The following is a 22,669-nucleotide window of genomic DNA, read 5'->3' as shown; positions in this document are numbered from 1 at the left end:
TTGCAGTTTAGAGTGAGCACAAGGAAAATATTGTCAGCCGAGGATGTGGTAGGACCCATGATAACATGGTGATATTTTGTGTCTTGCTCTGTGCCATCCCACCCAGCCCTGCTGTGTTCCACTCGGCTCTGCTGCAGCCCTTGCTCTGCCTCTCTCCCTCCCTTGAGATCCCCCTGGCTTTCCTGTCGGTGAGGTTTATCAGTGTCACACCAGTGGGAGGTAGTTTCTCTTCTTTTGGTATTGTAAATGATTCAGATGGTATCAGTTCTCAGTACTGAACACTGTCCTTCAAGGAACAAGCGTGCACCAGAACCCAGGCCGGGAGGAGATAGTCAATGACACGAGCCCCTTGCCTCTCTAACGTCCATGCTTTGAACTGGACTTAGGGGTGACACAAGCTCTTTGCACGATTCATCCTGTCATTCTGAATCACACCAGGCTCCTTACCAACAGTTTCTTTTAGACAACAGAAGACGTTTTTCTTGCAACGGCATTTCCTTTTGAAAATATTATTCTGCGCTTTGATCAGCGTATAAAGGACAGATGAAGACGGGTGCAGTCTGATTTGATCTAACAGGCTTGAGGTATGAGAAAAAGGAAAAAGTCTGCATAATGTGTAGCTCTGGATACATGAATTATGAGCCAATACGATCTTAAAATAGTCTAGATACAGCAGAGAGAATACTTACGGAGGTAACCTTCAAAACCAGACCAGAGAGAGGCTTGTCAAAACAGATTTCAACTGTTGAAGTCTCTGGACTTAAACTGAACAAAAGATTAAATTGTTTTGCATAGTATGTTAGTGACAGTCAGTTGGGAAGAACGGAGTGTAACTTTCTCAGTTATGTTTTGATGAAAGAAGACGTGTCATCTAAAGCTGACGGGCACCTGAATTTGCTTCACTTCTGTTTTAGCACTCTGGCCTGATTTTGAAAGCGCCCTTAGTCTGATCTGCATAAGCTCTATTTGTGTCCTGTATACATAAACCGTGAATATGCCTAGCTCGTACCCCTCCAAGACCCATCAGGATGCGTTTACTTCTCCTTCCCTCTACAAGTGTCTCTGCTCCTTCCATGCATCAAGAATCTGGTTTAAAAAAAGCGGGGGGGGGGTGGGGAAGAGAGGGAGGAGGAGGGAATTGGAGATGAAATTCCATGACGGGCATCCTGTAGAGACTGTGGGCTCGAAGGACAGCATGGTCGGAAATGGCTCGAGCACAGCAAGAGGTTTTGACCTGTCTCCAAACAGGACAACAAAGAGGCTGGTAGCAGTGAGCATAGGCCCAAGGAGAACCAAATAACCTGGAGGTCCCTGTGCACTGGATGGATTTTGCCACTGAGACATGGGTGGGTCAGTGTGTGGGTTAGAAAGACGAACTTTGAATAATTCCTTGGGCCTGGTGATGTGCACAGGAACCGTGCCCACGATCAGAGCTTGAAAATTGAAAATTGGCATGGGACCGTGGGAATTCCACTGGAATTTATCCTCGCAGGAAGTTCTCATCACTGCCTCCGCATATAGCACTTCCTCCCTTGGCACCCGCGGCGCCCGGGTGAAACTGGCACACTGCGAAGGGATATGCCGACGTTACGGGAGCACCGTTTGAGGGGAGCGGTGGGCAGAAAGGGGACACATCTTCCCAGGAAATCCTCTCCTCGTATCCTGCAGGATTAGGGCTGGGACTCGGGACCCTGTCTGGAAAACGTTTCCACACCTGTTCATTGTATTGAACTGTGTGAAGTTAGACGCCTCACACTCCTATGAACAGGGCTGGGAGGAGTCTGAAGGCATCGCTTAGGCCATCCCCTGCCCTAAAGCAGAACCAGCCCTACCCAAGACTTTGTATGCAGGAGCTTGCCCTCGTGCACTTTGAAAATCTTCAGTAGTGGAGAGTTCTTACTCTCTTTAAACAACTTATGCTGGGGCTTTAATATCCCCACGCTTTGAAAACGTCCCCCGATATCTATCCTGAATTGCCCTTGTTGCAGTTTACACTGGTAACATCTTGTTCTAATGCCCATGGGTGAGAGAAATTTATTCCCTTCCTGTTTGTGACAGCCCTTATATATTTGAAAACGGTTATCACGCGTCCCCGCAGTCATCTCTTCCCTAGACTAAACACACACAGTTCCTGCAGTCTTTCTGCAAAAGCGGACCTGTGCTGGTTCCTGTGATCCTCCGCTGGAGGAGTATCTCCCATCTGGCCTCATCTTTCTGGAAACACAGTTCCCCGGGCTGCCTTCTTACCAAGCAGAGGGCTAAGTTAGCGTGTCTATGTATGTTTATATGTCCCAGTGGGACGTTTGCCTTTTTCACAGCAGCATGATGTAGGTGACTCTAATGCACTGTATTCCCAGATCTGTATCTGCCAGGGGGCTGGCTAGCCAGCAGCCTCCCGTCTTGCAGTTGACTGCTGCTACCTAAATACAGTACTTTGCACTTGCCGCATGGACTGGCATCCTACATTTTGCAGAGCGTTTCTTCCAATCCGTCGAGAGCGTTTTGACTTTGAATCCTGGTCTCCAGAGCGCTTGCAGCTCCTCCCAGACTGCTCCTGCTTGCCAAAGGCATAAGCATAATCTTTATTCCTAGATCCAGGTCATGAATAAAATGTTCCCAAGCGCTTGCAGGATCAGGGCCCGGGGAGGAGGGGGGATGTGTTGAAGGGATCACCCCCGCTCCCTCCCGCCGCTACCGCGTCGGCACCGCCGCGGCGCTCCCGCTGCAGCGAGCGGCGCCGGGGGCTCCGGGGGCCGCATCGCCGCCCGGCGCGGAGCGGGGGGCGGCGCCGGGCCGGGCCGGGCCAGGCCGTGCCGGCGGCGGCGGCGGGCTGGGCCGGAGCATGTGCAGCTGCGGCAGGCACCTGGCAGAGAGCCGCCGCGCTGGGGATGTGAACCAGGCGGGGAGGAAGGCCCTTGACTCATCAGATAAATCCAGCCCCGCAAGGAGAGCCGGGGAGCGAAGGCGGAGGAGGAGGAGGAGGGAAGAAAGGAGGGAAGGAAGGCGGTAGCGGCGGCGGCGGCGCTAGCAGCGGAGGATGGCGGGGGACAGCGAGCAGCGGCTGGAGGAGCACGGGCAGCCCAGCGGCGGCGAGCCCTTCCTCATCGGGGTCAGCGGCGGCACGGCCAGCGGCAAGGTGCGGGGAGGGGGGGGCGCGCGGGGCTCCGGGGGGGGGGGGGGAGACGGCTCGGGGGTGTCCGGGACGGGCCGCCCCCCCCCCTTCTCCCCCCACTTCGCCGCGGGCGCGGCGGCCACATGGCATCGCGGAGGCGGAGAGGGCTCCCGGCCGCGCCGCCACGTGCGCTGCCCGCGCCGCGCCTCACCGGGGGTGGCGGCCGCGGGCACCCGTGGGAGCGGCGGCGGGGCTGCCCACGCGTGTACCCCCTCCACGCTCTCCCTCCGCCTGCGGCACCCCGGGGGGGGCGCTCAGCCGGCGGGCGCGTTTGCTGCGGTTACCCCCCCCCCTTTCCTTTTTTTTTTTGGCCGGGGGTAGAGCCGGTTTGCGGGGGTGCCCTGCTTTGGCCAATTTGGGGAGCCGGGGCAGTGCAGCGAGGTGCTGACTCACGGCGGGGGGGGGGCACCCCGCGGCGGGGTCGGCTCGGGCCGCGGGGCCCTGCTGCGCCCGGGCTGCCGCAGAGGGTGACCCCAGCCCCCCGCGGGGCTCCTCTCGCAGCTTAAGAAAGCCGTGATTTTTCTATTTCTTTTTTAATGCAGTGAGGTGTGTGTGTGTGTGGTTTTTTTTTAAACCCGAAGTAGGTAGTTTTCTACCTCAAGATCAATTACACTTTTATTTCTATTTTTTTCTCTTCTGTCATTAATCCTTCCATTCAGGGTAGCACAGAAATTTTTAGCTGTGTTTTTTTAGGTTTTTTTTTTTGCTTGTGTGTATTTTTTTTTTTAAGGCATTCTGGAGAACAGGAATAGATTGGGAAGCAGAAATGCCTTTGAAACCTTCCTTGCTAAGGAGACTGGATGTGGGCTGTCGCAGGAGAAAGGCAGAGCCTGGTATCTTTGGGCTGAGTTGTGCTGGGGGGGGAGGGGGGACTCTTCCTCTCTCCCAAGGATGGCATAACCCCAGCAATGTGCTTCAGCCCGCAGTAACAGCGTTTCAGAAACGTGCCTCTAAGTATCCTACTGATTGCTGGATTGCTGCTCCTTTTGCAAGGAGGGAAAAGCCAGCCCTAACAGGAGAGGGATGGCGAGAAAGTCTCTTGCATGGGGGACCGAAACAGGACTGTGCCTGCAGCGCAGCTCCTGGTGACTCAAAAGTGCCGGGTTTGCCCGCTCTCCGATGCGTGGGTCTGCCTCTCTGTAGCTGTCCCAACAACATTGTCTGGCACTGCCAAACTGTTATGTCTCCGAACGCTGTGTCTCAGGCCCACAAGGTAAAAGCAATGATTACAGTACAGTACGCCACAGTTGCTCTCAACTTCAGAGTGAAAAAGCTTAGCAGCAGCCGGCTACCTTGGGGTGAAAAATAGGGAAATGGGCTCTTTCTAGCCAGGGAGAGGTATTAACTGGCTTTTCCTGTCTCTTGGCTTTGTGTGTCTTTTTTTTGCCCCCCTCCTCTCCCTTCCCCTCAGGGATTGCTGGCTGCTAAAAGCCCTGGGCAGTGCTGCGCACTTAAGGGAATCCAGCAAATCAGTGCAAAGTTTGTAGGAAAAGGCTGCAAGAAATATGCTGGCCAAAAAAAAAAACAAAAAACAAACTTCAAGGAGAAGCAACAGGAAGAAAACCTGGGGGTTTTGCACAGTCCCTCAGGTTCACACGCGTCACTGGGATGCGGGCGTGAGGCGGGCCACGTTCAACTGCAGCAGTGGGGCTCTCCGTCGCCGGCAGCACCCTGTGCCAGGTGATGCTGGGTGCTACAGCACGCTCCGGGAAAACAGCTGTGGGGCTGGTATGGTTTGCTGAGCTAAGGGCTCGCCTACAGATAAAAACTCAACTCGGTGGCTCCCACAAGGCGGAAATGGAGAACTCCCAGAGGGAAAATGGGGCCGGCACCTTTCCCGCTGGGAAAGCGGCAAGTCCATCTGACTCGCCTTCGCACCAGTTGAGGGTTGTTGTCCTAACGCTCCCCTCTGGCAGCGCACCAGCCTGAAGATAACAGAGGGCATTTGCCTTCCAAGGAGCCCCCCCCCCAGCTCCTACTGCTGATTTTGTTGAGTCTCAGAAAGGGGGGGAAAAAATGCTCCACGGTCCCCCACTGCCATCCGTCTAGGTGAGCCAGCGCAGTCAGACTGGGGAAGAGAGGGCAGAGAACCTATCCGTAGCTTGCTGTGACTTGTTGTGTCCTGTCGTGCCCTGGGTAAACTGGCATCAGAAGCTCCCAGCTTTTTTCTTGGAGACTGGGGAGAGTGTTTTGCTGGTGTTTCTTAAAGGCAAATTGGTGAGAGTACTCAAATTCAGAGGTTGTCTTCGATTCTCTAATGAGCAGAGGACACTTGAGCAGCTTTCATTCCTCAATAGGAGGTAGAAACCCAGGCACTCTCAACACGTTCAGCACCCAGAAGAAATCTGGACTGTGTTGGAAGCAAAAATGGGGAGCTGCAGAGATCCTTGGTGGGCCGTAGTGCCTGGAGCCTCTCAGAGGCTGTTAGTAGCTCAGCTGAGCTGGGACGAGCTTTTTATGAAAGCTCCCTGGGAACTGGAGCCTCTCCCATTGTCCTCCTAAATCCAAGCAATGTCCAGTCCGGGCAAAACTTTCTGCTGTCTCCTGGTGCGGAGGAGATGGCGTGGTGTTAGGACCTCTCCTGTGCTGGCTCAGTGAAGAAGCCAAAGCCAGAAAGGACTGCAAATGCCCCTTTCCTTGCAGGGATTCCCAAGGCTGGCCATAGCATTTTCTTTCATCCTTAATGCCTTCAAAGCGCTCTGCTAAAGCTTGTGTTTCCTTCCTATACCTGTGGTCTTAGCGCCAGCAGCTTCTTCCCTCCCTCGCTCCCACAAAAGGCTCTTGACTACTGACTACCAAGGATCACGGCCTGGGAGGCAGGCAACCAGGCTGTGGGTTGGAGGGAAGTTCAGCAAAGTGATGGCTGGGATGAGCTGGAAAGCATTAGGATACCTCCTTAAGCTGTTCATGGTGTGGTTTTTTCCCTCTTCCCCCCCCCCCCCCCACCTTCAGCTTTGCAACTGGGACCCAGCAGCTCTGCAGGCTTTGCTGGGGCGGCTGGCTTTCAGCAACCGTGGAAGCATCTGGTGCTGGAGTGGTTGCAGGGGTGGGGAGATCTTTTAAAGTTTAGGCCAAAGCATTAATTGCCGGTCCCCACACTAGATGACCTGAGATGCTGATTGAACCTATCTTTAAGTAGGAGGCTGTAAAATAAGGCAGACTTGCAAAGGGCTGAGCATGTTCCTTGGGTGCCTTGCCCTGGGACTAGTGAGGGTTGAGTAGGGGTGTCGCTGGGGCTGGGTGGCTGCACGGTTTGGATCTTGGGTTCGTACACAGAGTTGGAAACATCTCTCTGAACGTGCAGACTGCAGAGCACTAAAATTGCTGTGTGTGATCAGCCAGGTTTCTTTGTCACTGCTAATCCTTTAGGCAACTCTGCTTTAAAGCTGAAAAAGCTGACTGAGGCTGACCTGGCTGCCGCGAGAGTGAGCCAGCCAGGAGGCTGAAGAAGGCAATGAGTTGGTATCTTCCAGCCAGGGTAGGACAACCAAGATGTTGGTCCTCAGGGAAGCAGTGGACCCAGCTGTAGCACATCTGCCTATAAGACAGTTCCCTCCCTACCTGGGGCTTCTTGCATTACAAAACTGGGTCCCCTATACAAGTGAGGGTTGAGGACCCTCTCTGGCAACCTGTGGGTCATTCCCTTGCATGTAGGTGGTGACACAGTGGCCAAGAAGCACAGGGAAAACTTGACACTTATCTGGAGGCTATGGCTCCCCAGGGGTGCCACTGGAGAGAGACTAGCAGGAATTGCAGCAATCCTGTCTTGGTTCAGCACCGTTTCCTGGTGACGCTTCCTGGCTGGCAGAAGCCAGGAATCACAAGGTCCGACTTAACAAATGCTAGTGTCAATGTGTGCTAGAAACTTGTCAGACCTTCTAGTAGAAGGTTATTCTGTGCCAGCCACTGATCAGACTGATGCACAGGACATTTTGATGGGTCAGCCCTTTCCTGTGACTGACTGAATATGTGCTTGCTCATTACAGAGCCTGTTGGATATAGTCCCATGGGCTCAGTCAGCTCCAGGCTATATGGCATTTGCAGCAGGGATCCTAGAAAAACATCACCTATCTAAGGGATTGCATCGGGGGTTTTGTTTTCCTCCCAACACAGCACCAATGTTCAGATCCTCTGTGTCTGTGTGCCCTTGTTCATGCTGGGGCACAGGATGGCTGATTGCATGTGCAGTGTCCCATAGTACCAAGCCCAGGGGTGGTGAGAGAATAAACACTGGGCTATCGCAGTTCCTGACTGGTTGACCTCTGGCTCACAAAGGGAAAGACAGGAATGGTGAACCTGCCTAGGAAAGCTCTGGGTGAAGGCCCAGGCTTTTGCTACAAATATAGCAAGTTTCCAGGCCCAGTGCTGCCATATGGATGTACTCCTTTAGGACTGGAAAGGACTATGTGGGTCATGAACTAGCTCCCTGCGGTCACGGGTAGCCATTTAATTGATGTTCAGGGACATTTCTGAATTTGATATCCACTCCATGTGTCCTCCGCAGTCCATAAAGCGCTTCCTAATACTCCATAATTAACATAACTGTACAGTTAAAGACCAAAAGCCACAGCTAGTGTGCTGCAGGAGGTGAGCTGGAGAGAACAGCATTACCAGCACTCCTGGTTGTGAGTACTTAATTGAGTAAAAAGTCCCAGGTGATCCCTGGAAAAGGAACCATGCTACGGAGGACATCAGAGAAATGCAACAAGTAATCCCAACGTTTCCTGTGTGATCTTAGGGAAAATTCCTGCCTGATCCCCAAACTGGAGAGTGGTTAACCACAAGCATGTGAGTGGGACACCCCAGCCAGGCTTTTGGGGATGCAAAGCCATCCACAGCCCCTGCAAAGCCTGCTCACCTCCAAATGCTACAGGAAGGGGGTTGTGACAGCGGTCTCTCTACTGATGACCTCCAGGTGTCTCTCCCTGGTGGAAAGTGTGACTGCTGTCAGTCTCTCCTTGCTCCCTGCGGTAGCATTTGTTGTGGGCCAGGGACATTGCTCTGCCTGAGAGAGGGTTGTCCTTGTGGCAAGCAGTGTCTTGGCTCAGGGCGAGCAGCCCGCAGCAGCAGGAGGAATTGGTTCCTCTCTTTCATCCATGCTAGAGCCCAGCAGCTGCTGCTTCTCCTGGAGGGTCTCGTCTCTGCCACAGCCTTTCCCGCTTTGCCTGCTCCAAAGAAGATAGCTTCAGTGTTTCGTTGTGGCAGGAATTACTTTATCTGTCTTCAATTACCTCTGCTAGGTGTCTGGTCTAGAGGAAGCCTGTAGCCCGTGGGAGGTCCTCCTCCCTGGTGGTGTGCTGGGAGCCAGGGTGAACAACGCAGCATAGATGTCTTGCCCTGTGCGGTGCCAGACTCCATGGGGATGGACGAATCGCTCTGGACGGGTGGGTTTTCGCATGCCTGTACAGACAGTGTTTATGGGTGCCTCCGAGCCCAGGACAAGCCTTACGAGCCAGAAGTACCTGTGCTGCCCTGCCTGCTGCGACAAACCCCGGGACGGGGAGCACCGGCTGCCTGGTAGCTCTGCACGTGGGTAACTGCGGCACCGGCTACCAGCTCTCTAACACCCATCCCAAGCTGTAATTCACTGGCTGATCAGAGCAACAAAAGGGATTGTGGGATACATTTGCCTAATAATCCTGGGGAAATTAGCCAACTCCTGAAGGCTCTCTGAGCAGCTGGTGATAGGCCATTAGTGCATATGAATTAAATGCACAGTGTAATCAATATCTTTCAAATGAATGTCTGGAGTAGGGCTCTGAGCGCCTTTCTGCTCTGTTCCTTCCCCTTTCCACCACAAGGGCCTTCTCTCCTTTCAGGAAAACGCGTTGGATTTCTTTGCCCAGTGCTTCCCGTATCTTCCCTCTTCCTCTCTCAGCAGAATAAAGCTGTGCTTTTTCCTTCTCAACGCTAGTTACTTGTGCGCTTAGTACCGAGGAGAAAACCTGCAAGGGGGGCTGCAGCTGCTTCTGTTGAGGAATAGCGTCTCTCAGCTCTCTTCTTATGCTGCGGTGTGCAGAAACCTTCCTTTGAACCGGCTGTGCGTGTTGTGGGTTGGTTTGTACAGCTTCTCGGGGGCCGGCGCAAGCCCAAAGCCTGGAGGAGCGCTGCTCGGTGGGTCACGGTCAGCTCCCTGGAACCAGGAGCTGGGTTTTCCTCACTACAGCACGTGGAAGTCGTGAGCGGTGGCAGAGGTGCCAGGCCTTCCTGTTTGTTTGTGCATCGAGAAAGTCCTGCAACAGTTTGTGGCTCACACGGGAAGGGTTCGCTTGGCAACCATGGAGGCTTGCAGGCTGGCGAGACTTGTCTATATTTAGTTTTTAAACCAGCTCTGGAGGAAGGGAGGGCTCTCGCTTGAGAAAGCCTCCTGCTCGCTGGGAGCGTGCTGTGGCTGAATCATCTCCTGCGTTCACCTGGGGATGTGGCTGGGGGCGGCGTGAGCCGTGTAGGTCCGGGAAAGCGCCTGAGCTGAGGTGAAGAGCCCGTTCTTGCCGGGCCTCTCGCCCTCCTGCAGTGGGATAAGTCACACAGGGCAGAACCAGAGCTAGGGATGGGGAGCAGGTCTCCAAGTTGCAGAGTGTTTTGAACTGGGATTTGCCTACAGGATCTCCATCGAGTCAGTCCTGTGTTTGCCTCTACAGTCATGGGGCTCACGGGGCGGGGAGCAACGGTGTCATCTTCGTCCCCCCGCCGGGGGTTAGGAATTGGCAAAGGAAGGGATCGCAACTCAGGTTGTCCTTTCCAGCGGGCGCTGCAGGCATCAGCACCGCACGTCTCGTGAGTTGCCGTCTTGCCACTGCATCCAGCCCAGTGAGTTTCCCTGCGGTTCTTTGCAGTCGTGCTTTGGGCTTGGCCAAGATGTCTTTCTGGGCCTCTGCAGGCTTTCCCAGAGGCTAACTGCTATCACTTCCAGATTACCAGCGAGTTTTTTCACATTTCTGATTAACAGCAGTCGTGCGTACATGTGCAATGCTGGTTTGGGAGGAGGGGGGTTTGAGCAGGGGACATGCGTCATTTGTTTGTAGGGGACGCTTCCTGAGGCTAGGAGTTTCTGTTCCCACTGGGTAGGGGAATTTGTAACCTTTGCGTTTCTGGCCTTTCTTCCTCCTTCACATGTGGCATTCATCAACAGGGGGGAAAGCTGGTGCTCCAGCTGACGGAGGTGTTCAGACTGGCATCGGGGAACGTCCCTCAAACTGTCCTGTCCTAAGCAATCACGAGGAGGGGAAAAACCCACTTCACTTAAGCCTGGGATGGATCTTGTTTCTTGCTAGCCCGAGCAGGGAGTTGTGGGAGTCCTCTCCGAGCTTTGCTGCCCCACTGAATGCAGCCCCTGGGTTGGATGAAGGTGCTGTGTTCCCTGCTGTCCCTACATCCTGCCGCAGTTACACAGGTGTCCGTGTGCGAGCAGTGCCCTGGCCCGTAGCAGCTCATGTCAAGCTCAGACCAGAGCCCTCTGCTTTCTGAGGGACCAAGTGCCTCTTCCTGGAGCCCAGCGATTACGTCCCTGCCTGCCTGGGCAGTATGACGCGCTGGACCCAAGCTTGGACCTTGAGAGAGCCGGATATCTTTGTGAACATCTTCCTCCGTCACTTCTGACAGCTCTCCAAAACCCATTAGAGAAAAGGGAATGAGGGGCAATAGGAGGTGCACTGGAGCTTTTGCCGGGGGCACTTGCCACCCCAGAGCATCAGACCCTGGACGCATCTGGGACACACTCTGATCGTCATCCAGGGCACCTGTTAGGGGATGTACATGTGAGCCAGGCCTTGTGTTCCTGTCTCCAGCTGCCGAGCTGCTTTCTCCTTGGGCTTTTCCCACCATCAGGTGTCCTGAACTGTGGGTTATGGAACACGAGGGTGGTTGCGAGAGCTGAAGGGTCTCTTTTTCCCTCGCTTTCCAGGGTCAGCAGGCCAGGGGTTAGCATGCATAAAGCAGAAGAAAGGCTTGGAGGAGCTGTCTGATGCCCTGAAATGATGTCCGTTTTATTGTCTATTGGGGTGCTGAGCTCTGAGAAAGAGGGAGTGCAAGTGTAACTGGTGCCTTGGTTTCACTGATGCCAAGGAAAGGGAGCCCCATGTCCTCCCGCAGGGTGGGGAAAGCACTTTCTGGTGCGTATTGGTACACAGCTCCACTGATGTACTGAGGATCCGGAAGGAGGTTTGTTCCTAGTTGCGAAGGGCTGGGGAAGTTTGGCTGCCCTGAGCAGCCGTGTCTGAGGCTGAACCCTGCTGCGCCGTGTCCCCTTGCCTTGGCGGGCAACGTGGAAGGCAGCAGCGTTTGGAGGGGAGAGAGCAGGAAGGAGAAGCGGAGGAGAGGCACCCTGCGTGCCTGGTGTTTGCAAAGCCTATGGGATCGAGCTGGTTAAGCAAGAGGGCTGACAGGGGCTGGGGGAGGATGTGGGGAGAGGAGAAACAGAGGAAACAGAGAACGCGCTCCGGCTTTCTGTGTCGCCGGCAGTCAGGACGTGCTGAATGCTTAGTGCCTGGCACTTAGAGTTGCTGCGGCGCTTTGCTCCGGGTGGGAGCAGCTCGCTGCAGGGCAGGGCTGCCCGTGGGGTCCGGGAAGCACCGTTTGCCGGCTGTAGCAGGCAGGAGCAGAAGGCGGGATGCTCAGGGAGACCCGATCCCTGACACGAGACCTAAACTCGCGCCCAGGGCCAAGGGACTGCCGTCAGGAGGTGAAGCACCGTTGCAGGAGGTGATGCAACCCAGTGCGGCCCCAGACCCCTCACTCGTCCCAGAGGGCGGACGCCCGGGCTAGGAGCAGGGCCGACTCCCGCGGCTTGGGCGCACACCGCCGCTGCCGAGGCTGACTACAGCTCACGCTGGCCGGGACCGGCGTTCCGGCTGCCGGTTAGCGCTGGGTTGTGGCCGCTGTACTGCGCAGCGGCCGAGGTCTCGTATGACGAAGGAGAAGGTTTGGGGTTTGTGCGGTCCGTCGCTGCCAGCCGGGGCAGCGGCAGGCGGTTGGCGGCGGGGGGATTTCAGGGCTGGGGGAACGCAAGGTGCCGAGGCTGCCTCCGAGCCAGGATGTCTGCCCTGTGCGACTCGGACATGATTTGCCACTGACTTGCCTCCTTTGCTGTCCTTCCCAGTCCTCAGTCTGCTCCAAGATTGTCCAGCTGCTGGGCCAGAACGAGGTGGACTATCGCCAGAAGCAGGTGGTGATCGTGAGCCAAGATAGCTTCTACCGGGTCCTCACCTCGGAGCAGAAATCCAAAGCGCTGAAAGGCCAGTTCAATTTTGACCACCCAGGTAAGCGGAGCGCAGCGCCGGGGCTGTGCCACGTGGCGGGGGTTGAGGGCTGGAGCGGGACCCCCCGATGCCTCACAGGCCCCAGGGCTCTGCCTCTGCACAGGGCAGGCGTGGGTGCTCGGCTGAGCCCCCTGTGCAGCTGGGGGCACCCCGGCAGCGTTGTGCCTCTGGCAGGTGCAGTACAAGCTCCCCCACCCTGGGGAGACAACCGCCTCTGGGGTGGAGCGTGCGGGACAGGAGAGGAGAAGGGTGTGAGCTCTTAATACGCTCCTCTTCTCCTCTCTGCAAAAAAAGTCCCCTGGCTTCAAAGACCTTCGGGTGCAGCTGGGGCGGCCAGGGAGATTTGGCTTGGCACAGCCTCCTGGAGCCAGCAGCTCCGTGTCCCTCCTGCAAGGAGGGAGCTGTGTGGTGCAGCCGCTCGGCAGGCCGCTCCACCGAGGGGGCCGTGGCTGTTGCTACAACAGGGCCTCTTTGAGCCATCTCTGGGCTCGGTGGGGAAATTCCAGAGCCGCTGTCCCCTCGTCCCCACGAGGACAATGCCAGAGGCAGCCAGCGCCCGCGAACAGAGCCCTGCCTGTGCGGCGGCTCCAGCCTAAAACACTGCTCCAGTCTCTCCGAGGGCCGAGGCCGCGGAGAAGATGCCCTCCAAGCCGGGGCTGTCAGTGCTACCCTACAAGGAGGGTATTGATCTCCGTGGGCTGGATCCCCGCTGGGCACAAAACAGCGTGGCTCTGGGGCAGCTGGGTCTTGCTACGCCCGTGAGGGATGCTCAGGGCTCTCCTCCCCTGTCTATATGTCTGTCTGTCCCAGCGGCTCTGGCCAGACTAAGCTCAGCACCGCCTGATGGGGGGGAGAGTGCTTGGTGGCTTTGGGTGACGTTTCCTCTCTCCTCAGACGCCTTCGACAACGAGCTGATCGTCAAAACGCTCAAAGAGATCACGGAAGGGAAGACGGTCCAGATTCCCGTCTATGACTTTGTCTCCCACTCCAGGTCTAACAGCCGCTCCTGCTTTGCTGGGCCTCTGCTAACGGCCTGCGCCCCGCAGCCCTGCCGGCCCCGGCCCGCCTCCCCCTGCTCCCACCCGCCCTCCGGGAGGCGAGGGTGACGCCTGCCAGGGAGACGCTTGGTGTGCCTGCTTCTAGGTGCCCAGTGTGTCACCCAAGAGCCAAATACTCCAGACCAATTGGTTAGAGGATCCAGGGCAGATTAGGCTCAATCCGGGGGCCTGGAAAGCTGCGCAGCCATATGGTTGCATCCTGCGTGCAGCAACGTAGATGCAGCCGTGGAGGAGGGCTACGGGCCCCCCTTTCCTTCCCCCATCCACCCTCTCTTTCCTCAAAAAAATCTGTTTGCTGCTTTAACTAAGTATTTCGGGCTCAAACACACCAGAACTGCCAGGAGAGGAAGAGGAGGACCTTCTTGCCCCTGTAACTCTCCCCTTGCATGCATTCAGCTTGCTTCTGCATGTTTGCATTGGTCGTGGATGGCCTGGCCCTGCTCCGTTTCCTGCAAAAGTGCTGTGGTGTCCGGGGAGCGCTGCCCAGTTCCCGCGAGGAACCGAGCTGGCCCTCGCAGGTGCCCACGGGTGAAGCCCTGGGCTTGGCTTGTAAGACTTGCAAGCGGCTGCTGGCCGAGGTGGGGGGAGAGGGGCTGGGTCTGCTTCCTGCTCTGCCGTTTGTCCTTCTAGGAAGCGTACGTATGCCTTGGATTCGCTTCGCCGCGGTGGGGTAGGTCTGCTCTCCCCTCGGTCTCCTCCCTGGTGCAGCAGTGATGTCCCAGGGTTGGCGCAGTGCCTAGGAGCACCGTTGCTTCCCCCACCTGCCCTTAGCCTGTTTTCCCTGCCAGCGTATTTTGACTCTCCTCCTTCCCCCTGCTAGGAAAGAGGAGACGGTGACTGTCTACCCTGCCGACGTGGTGCTCTTCGAAGGCATCCTGGCCTTCTACAGCCAGGAGGTGCGGGACCTCTTCCGCATGAAGCTCTTTGTGGACACAGACGCAGACACCCGGCTGTCCCGCAGAGGTGAGGCCCTCGTGTGACCATGCCTGCTGTGGCAGGGGAAGAAGAAATGTCACTCTAACTATCTGGGCACCAGGTTGCTGGGGCAGGCAACAGTGTGACTGAGGCCGGAGCAGAACTGGAACCGATACAAGGATTTGCCAGTGCTAGAAAACAGCTAGAGAGGTTTTTGTCCCTAATTCAGCATGTTGCATTGGGCAGCTCGTAGCAGCGGGGAGCACCTGGCTCTCTGTCCCTTAAGATTCAGTGGGGTTTTTGTTGCCTTGTCTGGAAGCCCTCCTTTGATGCATGCAGCACTGGGCCTGCCGAGTGTGCAGTGTCCTTGCATGGCCGTGTAGGTGCCTGGTGACTCCAGCTGAACAGCAGCTGCTGCCACTCAGCAGGTACCAGCAGGAAAGAGCGCAATGGGCAAAGCAGGGCGACAGCGTGTTCAAAAGGCAGTGCCTGATGGATCTGTTCAGGACCTGGCGTACGGGTGCGCTCCGAGAGCAGCATCTGGGGGTGAGGGTGTTTATCCTGGGTGGAGCAGATGAGGAGTTTGCTTGTGCATCTTGCTCTGTGCAAGCACAACCAGTGCAGTGTGGAGCCTGTTTTGGTACTTGGCACAAGGTAAAGGCTTTAGGGGCAAAGACCCCTGGAAACCAGGACTCCCACTGTCCAGCCAGCTTGGCTGCAGGTTGCCAACTGGAATAGGAAGGACTCCAGCTCTGTGGCTTGAGATCCAGTTCGTTGCTAACTGCAGGATGAAATGTTCAAAGCATCCTTTAGGATTGGGGTCACTGAGGTAACGCCCAAGTGTCTGAGACTTGAGGACTCTTAGGGCAGAATCAGCAGTGTCTGAACCCTCCCTGCCCCTGCTATGGGACATCCGGGGGGCAAAAGATGGCTTAGAGGAGAGCTCCCCTTCACACCTCTGTGCCGTGGCGAGAGGAGCGTGGGTGTCCGAGCTTTAGCCTCAGACTGCTTGTGGGACCGTGCCACTGAGACAAGACTGGTCTTGCCTGCTCCAAGTCCTGCAGCCCTCCTGCTGTCGGACAGGCATACCAGGCATACAGCCTCCTCCACTGCTGGAATGTCATCAGTGCTGATTAAAAGCTGCTTTTTACACATCTCCCTTGACCCTGCCCACTGTTCTTGCATGACTCATCCAGGGAGGTGACAGCACAGTCATTGCAGGCAGACGCATTAGCAGGTCACAGACATGCATTTGCAGGATCCTGCAACGTGAGCCTCATCCTTTAGAAAACATCCTGTGCCATTCAGGAGCTCGGGTTCATGGCCCAGCCAGGGGTAGCCCACGTGTTTGGCAGTGGCCCGCAGCAGCAGGGGAGGTGCTGTCTGTGCCTTTGACTAACACTGCAGTGCAGTGCTGCATGACCGTGCATGGAACTTGATCGCTCCCTGGGGCGTGCAATTCAGTTGTTTCGGGCTTGGTGTATAATCATGGGCTCAGGGCTTGACAACTGGTTGAGATCCCATTGTTTAAAGACTGAGACTATCTGTCTGTTGACTGTGATACAGAGCTAACCCCCATTGTGCTGCAGCTGTTGGATAGAGTCCCAAGCTACCTGGGCTAAAACCAGTCTGGGGGATTTCTCTCAGCCACCATCTATTGCAAAAGCCTTGCAAAGCGGCAGTGGGACTGCTGCTGGCTGGTTGAGGGGCTGGTGTCCCCTGGTTAGGGCAAATCACCGGCAGTCTGATGGGGGACTGACCCTTTGGCAGTCTCCTGGGCTGCCTCCAGCAGTTGCCAGGACCACAGCAGCAGCAAGTCTCCTTACTGTATGTCTCTCTGGAAAGAAGACCTTGTGTGTGAGGTAGTGAAAGTATAATCATGTCCCTGGAACGTAGCTGGAGGCCGTTTATAGCAAGCACAAGTTGGGATCTTGCATTGCGACATGGCCCTGAGTCATTCTGCTCTCCCGGAAGTCCTGGAAAGTTGCAGCAATGGGCTTTCGAGCTGGCCAGCAGCAGGAGATGAAGTTCCTGGGAACGTAGCTGACAGCTCAATTAATCAGCAGCGCCGAGATTCATACACGTAGCTCAGATCATTCTCGGCACCTCTCTCGGCACCTTGCTCCTGCCGGAGTGCAAGGGGCAAAATGAAAGTCTTCCAGATGCCTCAAACAGGGCAGAGCTGTGCAATGCAGAGCAATGCAGTGCTCTGCACCTGCGCAGAGCTGATTCTGGCTAGGGCCCCTCACTACCCTGTGCTGGGACAGCGTCCGTAACACATAGACCGAGTCAGGTGCCGCGTGCGTGTTTTAGGCCTGGTTGGAGTGATGCACACCGGCTGGCTTTGGACAGGAACTGGTCTGTCCCTGGGGCACTGGCCTGCCCCGCAAATAGAGGGTGAGAGCCCCGGCGGGGGAAGGTGGTCTTAGCGCAGGCTGCTGGCTCTGGCCGTGGCTGAGACCCGTTGCTTTGGGGCCATCGATTTGTGTTCGCGTGGGGAGGTCGTTGCCTCGCTCTGGGCTGCGCTGGGAGCGAGCAGGAGAGCTTTGCCCTTTCCTTTCGGAGCCAGACCCCGCCACGCGGGAATTCAGCTGGTGCAGCTGGCAGCCGTCCCGCGCGGCATCCCCGGCCGGGTGTGCTGCGAATACACCCTCGCTGCGCCGCATCCCCGCCCCGCAGCCGCCGACAAACAGGGTGTGGGACCTGGGAAACAAAAGTCTCTCTGTCTCGCCTTTTCGATTTTCCTTGCCTGTTTTTCTGTATTGTTTGTGCTGGGGCTTGCTCCCAGGCTCTGGAGCCGGCCAGAGCTGCCGGGGCTGGGCTGAGCCGTTCCTGGGGCGGGCAGGCAGGCAGGCAGCTGGCAGGCGTCCTGCCTCGCCAGCCCGCTCTCCTCCCGCGCGGGGCTGCGGCAGGGCATGCTGCGGAGCTGCTGGCCGAGGGCAAACGGCCGCTGGGATGGCGCCAGACTAGCGCTTGGCAGACAGCTCTGTCCTGGCCCCGCAGGCGCCCGGGCACTGGCTGCCGAGTGGGTTGCGCGAGGCGGGCAGTGCCGTGGCTCGGCTCCGCTTGGCACGCGGAGGAGGCTCGCTCCAAACGCGGGGCCAGGCGTGAGCCTGCTGGGGAGAAGCCAGCCAGCCAGCCCCTTGGGGAGGGCCAAGATCCCATCCGCCGTTCTGGCCCTTAGCCGTAGGTTCAATTCCTGCTGACATGGGGTACGTGCCCACACTGAAGCGGCTTGAGACCGGAGCTGGGGACGGCGCGAGAAGGCCCAGCAGCGCCAGGGGGGTGAGCATTGCTCTCTTCAGCTCTGCCAACCTGAGTTGAACCGTGCCTTGAGCTGTGTGCGGTGTGAAACGCACAGCTTTTCTGTGCCCTGGGCACCTCTGTCCTGGGCCGAGGGCAGAGCAGGGAGCCCGGGCTTGGGTAGCCAGGGCAGGGGGACAGGAGGGGTGCAAGGGCTCGCTCTGGGGTGCCCAGGGGACAGCCAGGACTGGGGTGGCACTGGTTAAGCTGGAGCGCCCTTGCAGAGCTCAGGCAAGGGAGGGAGGCCAAAAAAAAGCCCTTGGTCGGTCCACCAGCCCTTAGCTCCCAGGAAGGCTTGGAAGCAGCAGCTCCCAGGAACAGGGACCTCGGGGCAAATACCCAGGTGACTGGCCAAGGCCCGTGCTTCTGGCGAGGAGGGATGGAGCGGTTCACGTCCTGGCTCCTGACTGTGCCTCGCCTCTTCCCCCTCAGTGCTACGAGACATCAGTGAGCGAGGCAGGGACCTCGAGCAGATCTTGTCTCAGTACATCACCTTCGTCAAGCCTGCCTTTGAGGAGTTCTGCTTGCCAGTAAGTACACGGGGAGGGACACGCATCGGAGTCTGCCAAAAATGCCTCACCGCCCGCCCACCCCCTCAGCCAGGAGCTTTTTGTGCCCTGGAGCTCAGGCCACCGTGCCGGCAGAGCGGAAAGGTGGGGGTGTCGGTGCTGGCCGGCGCAGGGCGCGATGGAGACTGCTTATATGGCTGCTGCCTTCCTGGTGAGATCACCGTCCCCCGCGAGGAGGCAGCCGCGGCAAGAGAGACCCTTCCCTGCGTGGGCTGTGCCAAACCGGCACCAGGCAGCTCAGCAGATGCCAGACCAGCGGGGATGATCTCTGGCCGCATCCAGGTGGGAAGAGGAGGTCTAGGAGCAAGGAGATCCGGCTCCGTCTAGCTAGAGAAGTGCCCGCCACGCCTGCGTTGTGTTTCGGGCTGTGCTGTCTGCCCTTTTTGCCCTATGGTGCTGCTGGCTGCACGCTTGGAAGAGCAGGGAAGCTTTTTCCGTTGTGCTATGCTGCAGGATATGGCCTTGCAGGTCCTGTTTCCCGGCTGACCAAGGTGAAGAGTTGACAGAGACCTTGCTGAAGGTCAGGGTCGTGAGGTCTGCCTGGAGAAAGGAAGCCACTTTGGGAGCTGCTAGCTGAAGCGAGAGTGGGAGGCAAGGGCCCCTAGCAGACAGGGACTTTGCACGTAAGAGACCGCTGCAGCCCCGGGGAACTCGCAGGTGCAAGGGCAAGTTTGCACGACTAGCCGTTGCACGCTTTTCCTGGCTGCTGCTGCTGCCCTCATGGAGGGGAGGCTGCACTTTGGCTTTTGAGGCTTTTCAAGCAGGTGTGGTAGTTCCTTGGGGAATTTCTTCTTATCCTGGAGAGGCTGAGCCAGCGGAGCCCTGCAGCTGGGGGAGTGCTAGCCAGCAGCACGAGCAGGAACTGAACCTGCGCCTCCAGCATCAGGTCTTGCCCATGGAGGCATCTCTGTGGCTGGCTCTGTCCTTTCCCAGAGGAAGGGTTGATCCTTTCTGTGTTAAGAGATCTGTTTCTGGTGGACCCCAGAAGGGGCCTGGACTCCTGGGCAGCACCTTCTTCCCTGACTCATGCAGAGGTAGCTCTGGGAACTGAGGTCCAATTTTAGTGTCAGGCCTAGTAAGGCTTTTCCTGGGAAGGAGATCCAGCTTGGTGCCTCCTCCTTGAGTCCTCAGCCAGGTGTACCTGCAGCTTCACAAAACAGTGGATGTGGTGTCAGTCTCTCATCCTCCTACAGACTCTTCAGCAGGAAATGTGAAACAAGGAGGGTAGAAAACAACTGCTTCATCCCTATCCACCAGCTCTGCAGTGGTCTGCTCCCACCTCCAAGCTGGTGGTGGGCCAGGCCACACAGCAATTGCACACGGGTGCAGAGCAGGCTCAGCGTCCGCAGTTCCTGTTAGCCTGCTCCTAACCAGCTCTGGACCAGGCTGCCCAGCACTGAAATGGTCCACAGTGTCCTGGGGGTTTTTGATGTGGCTGGAAGCGCCTGGAGGTGTCAGATGACAGCTCTGGCCCAGCATGCTGGCTCGCTTGCTCGGGCTGCAGCGTGGCTGTCAGGAAGTTCATCGGCTGTAAAAGCAAGCGTGAATAGGGGAGGAAACTGCAACTGGCATCTGCAGGTGAAAATAGACCAGGACTGGCATCCTGAAGGGGATCTTTTTTGCCGGTGCTGCTGGCAGAAAATCCCCCCCATCCCATGCAGATCGCATGTCCACGCAGCCCGGGCATGCCAGGCCTTGTTTGTGAACCAGTCGTGCTGGATTCAGAGAGGAGGTTGTTTCCAAAAACCACTGCTCCTGGACTCTTGTGTTCATGAGGCTTTTTAATTTCAGGTTTTATTAGGGTGATCTGTCCCTTACTGGAATTTGTTTGAGCTCATGGAAATAGAGTCAAGGCACAAAGCACAGCCCTTAAAATGCAGAGCAGAGGGCAAATAAGAGCATCCAAAATGTAGCCTTAGCAATAACGTACCTCTCGGTGGGTTTGGGCTTGACAAGGGGAGGAGAAGGACAGCCCTGGGAAGCGGGGACATCAGCATGGCAGCTCTCCGCTTTCCCTGTAACGCAGCGCTCTCTTTCCTCCCAGACCAAGAAGTATGCTGATGTGATCATTCCCAGAGGAGCAGATAATGAAGGTGAGCGGACCCAGGCCCTGCCGTTACATCCTGGCAGCCGGCTGCGGGCTGACGCCGTCGTGACGCGGTCAGGCAGGAGGTAGCAGGGCCTGCCACGGAGGTGACTCAGCCCGCTGCTGCCCAAGAGAGCACCGAGAGACCACGCGTGCGCTGATGACACCGATACCTCACGCGCTCCCGCCTGGGACACCGCGCTCCTCCGAGCGAGCCTGGGAGCCTGTCTGTGTGCAGCTCCTCAAGGCAAACTCCTCCGGGCTCATGCCGCGCGGAGGGGAGGGTGCTTCTCCCCGGCCAGATGGGCACCAGGGATGGTCCCATCCCCAGCTGGCTGGCATCAGCCTGACCTCGCTGGCTCGGGGCCTGGCTCGGCCGGGGCAGAGGGATCGCGGTGCCCTGGCAAGGGGCAGTTTCTCCCCACGGGGTTGCAGCTCCCTGGCGTGCAAGAGGAGGGGATGGGCGCCCGAGCAGGGGCACAGCAGGCTTGTTTTCTCTGGCTTGGCTCTCGCGCGTTCGAGACGATCCTAACGCAGTCCCTCCCCCGTATCTTCCCCTGTGCTTTGCTCGCAGTGGCCATAAACCTGATAGTGCAGCACATCCAGGACATCCTTAACGGCGGACTCAGCAAGCGCCAGAGCAACGGCTACCTGAACGGCTACACTCCTCCCCGCCAGCGGCAGCCCTCAGAGTCCAGCAGCCGGCCTCACTGACCCCGGGCGGCCGGCGCGAGGCTGGGGGCGGAGGGCGCTCGGGCCCTGCCGCTGCCCCTCTGTACATACTGTCTGTTCAATTTTCCCTCCCCGCCCCCCCACCTCCTTATCTATTTAAGAAACCAGACGGAGACGAATGCCTTTAATTTTGTATGATGGAAATGCCGAATGAGAAGCAGCTGGCCGCTCGGGAGCCCGGACCGCCCACAGCTCCTGGCCTTGCTCAGTAACTCCTCCAGCACGGAACCGGCTATAAATCTCTATAAATATAGAAGTGCTCTATTTTTGTGTAAACGCAGAATAATGTAAAATTACTTGCCATAAGGTATTTGCCAGGCTCAGTGTTGCCGGGAGGGGGCTGGAAGAGGGTCCTGGGAGATTTTGGGCTCGGGAGCCTCACCTCGTAGGCGAGAGGAAGAACATCCAACAGATGCTTTAGTACTGCGGTGGTCTGTATCCCGGGGAGGGACAGGTGGGGGCGGAGGTGACAGGTTGAGCGTGACAGTCTTTGGGAGTGGGCTGGGGTTGCCTCCTCCCGCTGTTGCTGTTCCGGTCTGAGCAGCCTGGTTTTGCCTGGCAGGCACTGATGCCACGGGGATTTTGGAGAATGACGTGTAATGCCTCCCCTGACCGTCTCTGCGTCCCAGGCCTCAGTCCCTCAGCAGCGTCCTTGCGCCGTGGCTGACACCCCTTCCCACCGCGAGGAGGGGGGCATCTGGTGTGATACCCTGCAGCAGGGACCTAAGGGGTGATGCAGGGGCTGTGGTCGTGATACCCTGCAGCAGGGACCTAAGGGGTGATGCAGGGGCTGTGGTCATCTAAGCATGGTAGCTTGTGTCCGTAGCAGTCTCACTGTCCGGCTTGGGTGGGGATGGCACCTGGCGTCCCTTCAGCCCCGCTGCAGCTCTGGGGCCATGTGTGTGGTGGGATTTTTGGCTGAGTCCTAGGCTCAATCCCAAGCTCAGAGGTCGGGCTGCAGCAGGCCGATGGTGGCTCTGCCATTCCCCACCTGGAACGGTTTCGCTCTCGGATAGGCGAAGTCAGGTCTGTAGGATGTTGCTGAGGGTGAACCAGCCTCTTTGGAAGGACAGAGGCAGCGGGTGGTGCCAGGTAGCTCCTGAGCAGTCTGTCTGGGACAGGCTGGTGGTGCGCAATGGTCCCTGGGCTCCCAAACGCCTCTCCCTGTGTGGCATGTCTGCAGCTCACCCAGCACACGGGTCCCAGCTGGGTATTGTGAAACTGGATGCCTGGGCCACCCTGCTGCCCCTTTCTGGAGCAGGCCCTTGCCTGGGCTGCATCTGTCCCATGTGTGCAGGTGGAGGACTTGCGTTGCCCACAGCGTCCCCCAGCTGCGGGGCTGCCCGGGGAGGTCACTTCCCTCGCTCGGGGTAAGAATTGGGCTCCCGTAACCCAGCAGCGCCGCAGTAGCAGCAGCCCAGGAGGGCCTGGTGGAGCTGTACCACCGAGCTGGGGCACCAGGAATCGTGGTGGGATGGGAACCCAGAAAGCTCCTCTGGCCCCTGCCGCTGGGACTGGCTTGCCCCCCACCAAGCCCGTTGCCCAGGCCTGGAGCAGGTACCCTCAGCCTTGCTCCC

At 57.5% G+C, this 22,669-nt stretch overlaps 2 protein-coding genes across 3 annotated transcripts in view; one reads left to right on the top strand and one right to left on the bottom strand.

Annotated features, from left to right (window-relative positions):
• ALDH9A1 (aldehyde dehydrogenase 9 family member A1) overlaps nucleotides 1-22,669 on the bottom strand; it is a 193,394-nt gene that overhangs the window by 33,863 nt on the left and 136,862 nt on the right. The gene's annotated exons all lie outside the window — the stretch shown is intronic.
• On the top strand, nucleotides 2,788-21,368 carry UCK2 (uridine-cytidine kinase 2). 2 transcript variants are annotated; one of them, XM_068952026.1, is made up of 7 exons: nucleotides 2,788-3,136; nucleotides 12,270-12,429; nucleotides 13,324-13,420; nucleotides 14,308-14,450; nucleotides 18,138-18,235; nucleotides 20,319-20,367; nucleotides 20,935-21,368. In XM_068952026.1, exons 1-7 carry the CDS (start codon nucleotides 3,038-3,040, stop codon nucleotides 21,072-21,074), a joined length of 786 nt encoding a protein of 261 aa, XP_068808127.1. In that variant the 5' UTR covers nucleotides 2,788-3,037; the 3' UTR covers nucleotides 21,075-21,368. The 2 variants fall into 2 exon arrangements, with proteins under 2 accessions (XP_068808127.1, XP_068808128.1); XM_068952027.1 differs by having other exon boundaries at nucleotides 13,324-14,157.

This window comes from Struthio camelus, chromosome 8 (assembly GCF_040807025.1).
Source record: "Struthio camelus isolate bStrCam1 chromosome 8, bStrCam1.hap1, whole genome shotgun sequence".
NCBI classification, from domain to species: Eukaryota; Metazoa; Chordata; class Aves; order Struthioniformes; family Struthionidae; genus Struthio; species Struthio camelus.
This window is presented reverse-complemented; position numbering and strand designations above follow the sequence as displayed.

What these genes read in the sequence shown, in the direction of transcription:
- UCK2 (XM_068952026.1), top strand. Translation starts at nt 3,038, where the DNA reads ATGGCGGGGGACAGCGAGCAGCGGCTGGAGGAGCACGGGCAGCCCAGC. An exon ending in CACCCGGCTGTCCCGCAGAG is followed by an intron (nt 14,451 to 18,137) that starts GTGAGGCCCTCG and finishes CTTCCCCCTCAG; the next exon opens with TGCTACGAGACATCAGTGAG. An exon ending in TTGAGGAGTTCTGCTTGCCA is followed by an intron (nt 18,236 to 20,318) that starts GTAAGTACACGG and finishes CTTTCCTCCCAG; the next exon opens with ACCAAGAAGTATGCTGATGT.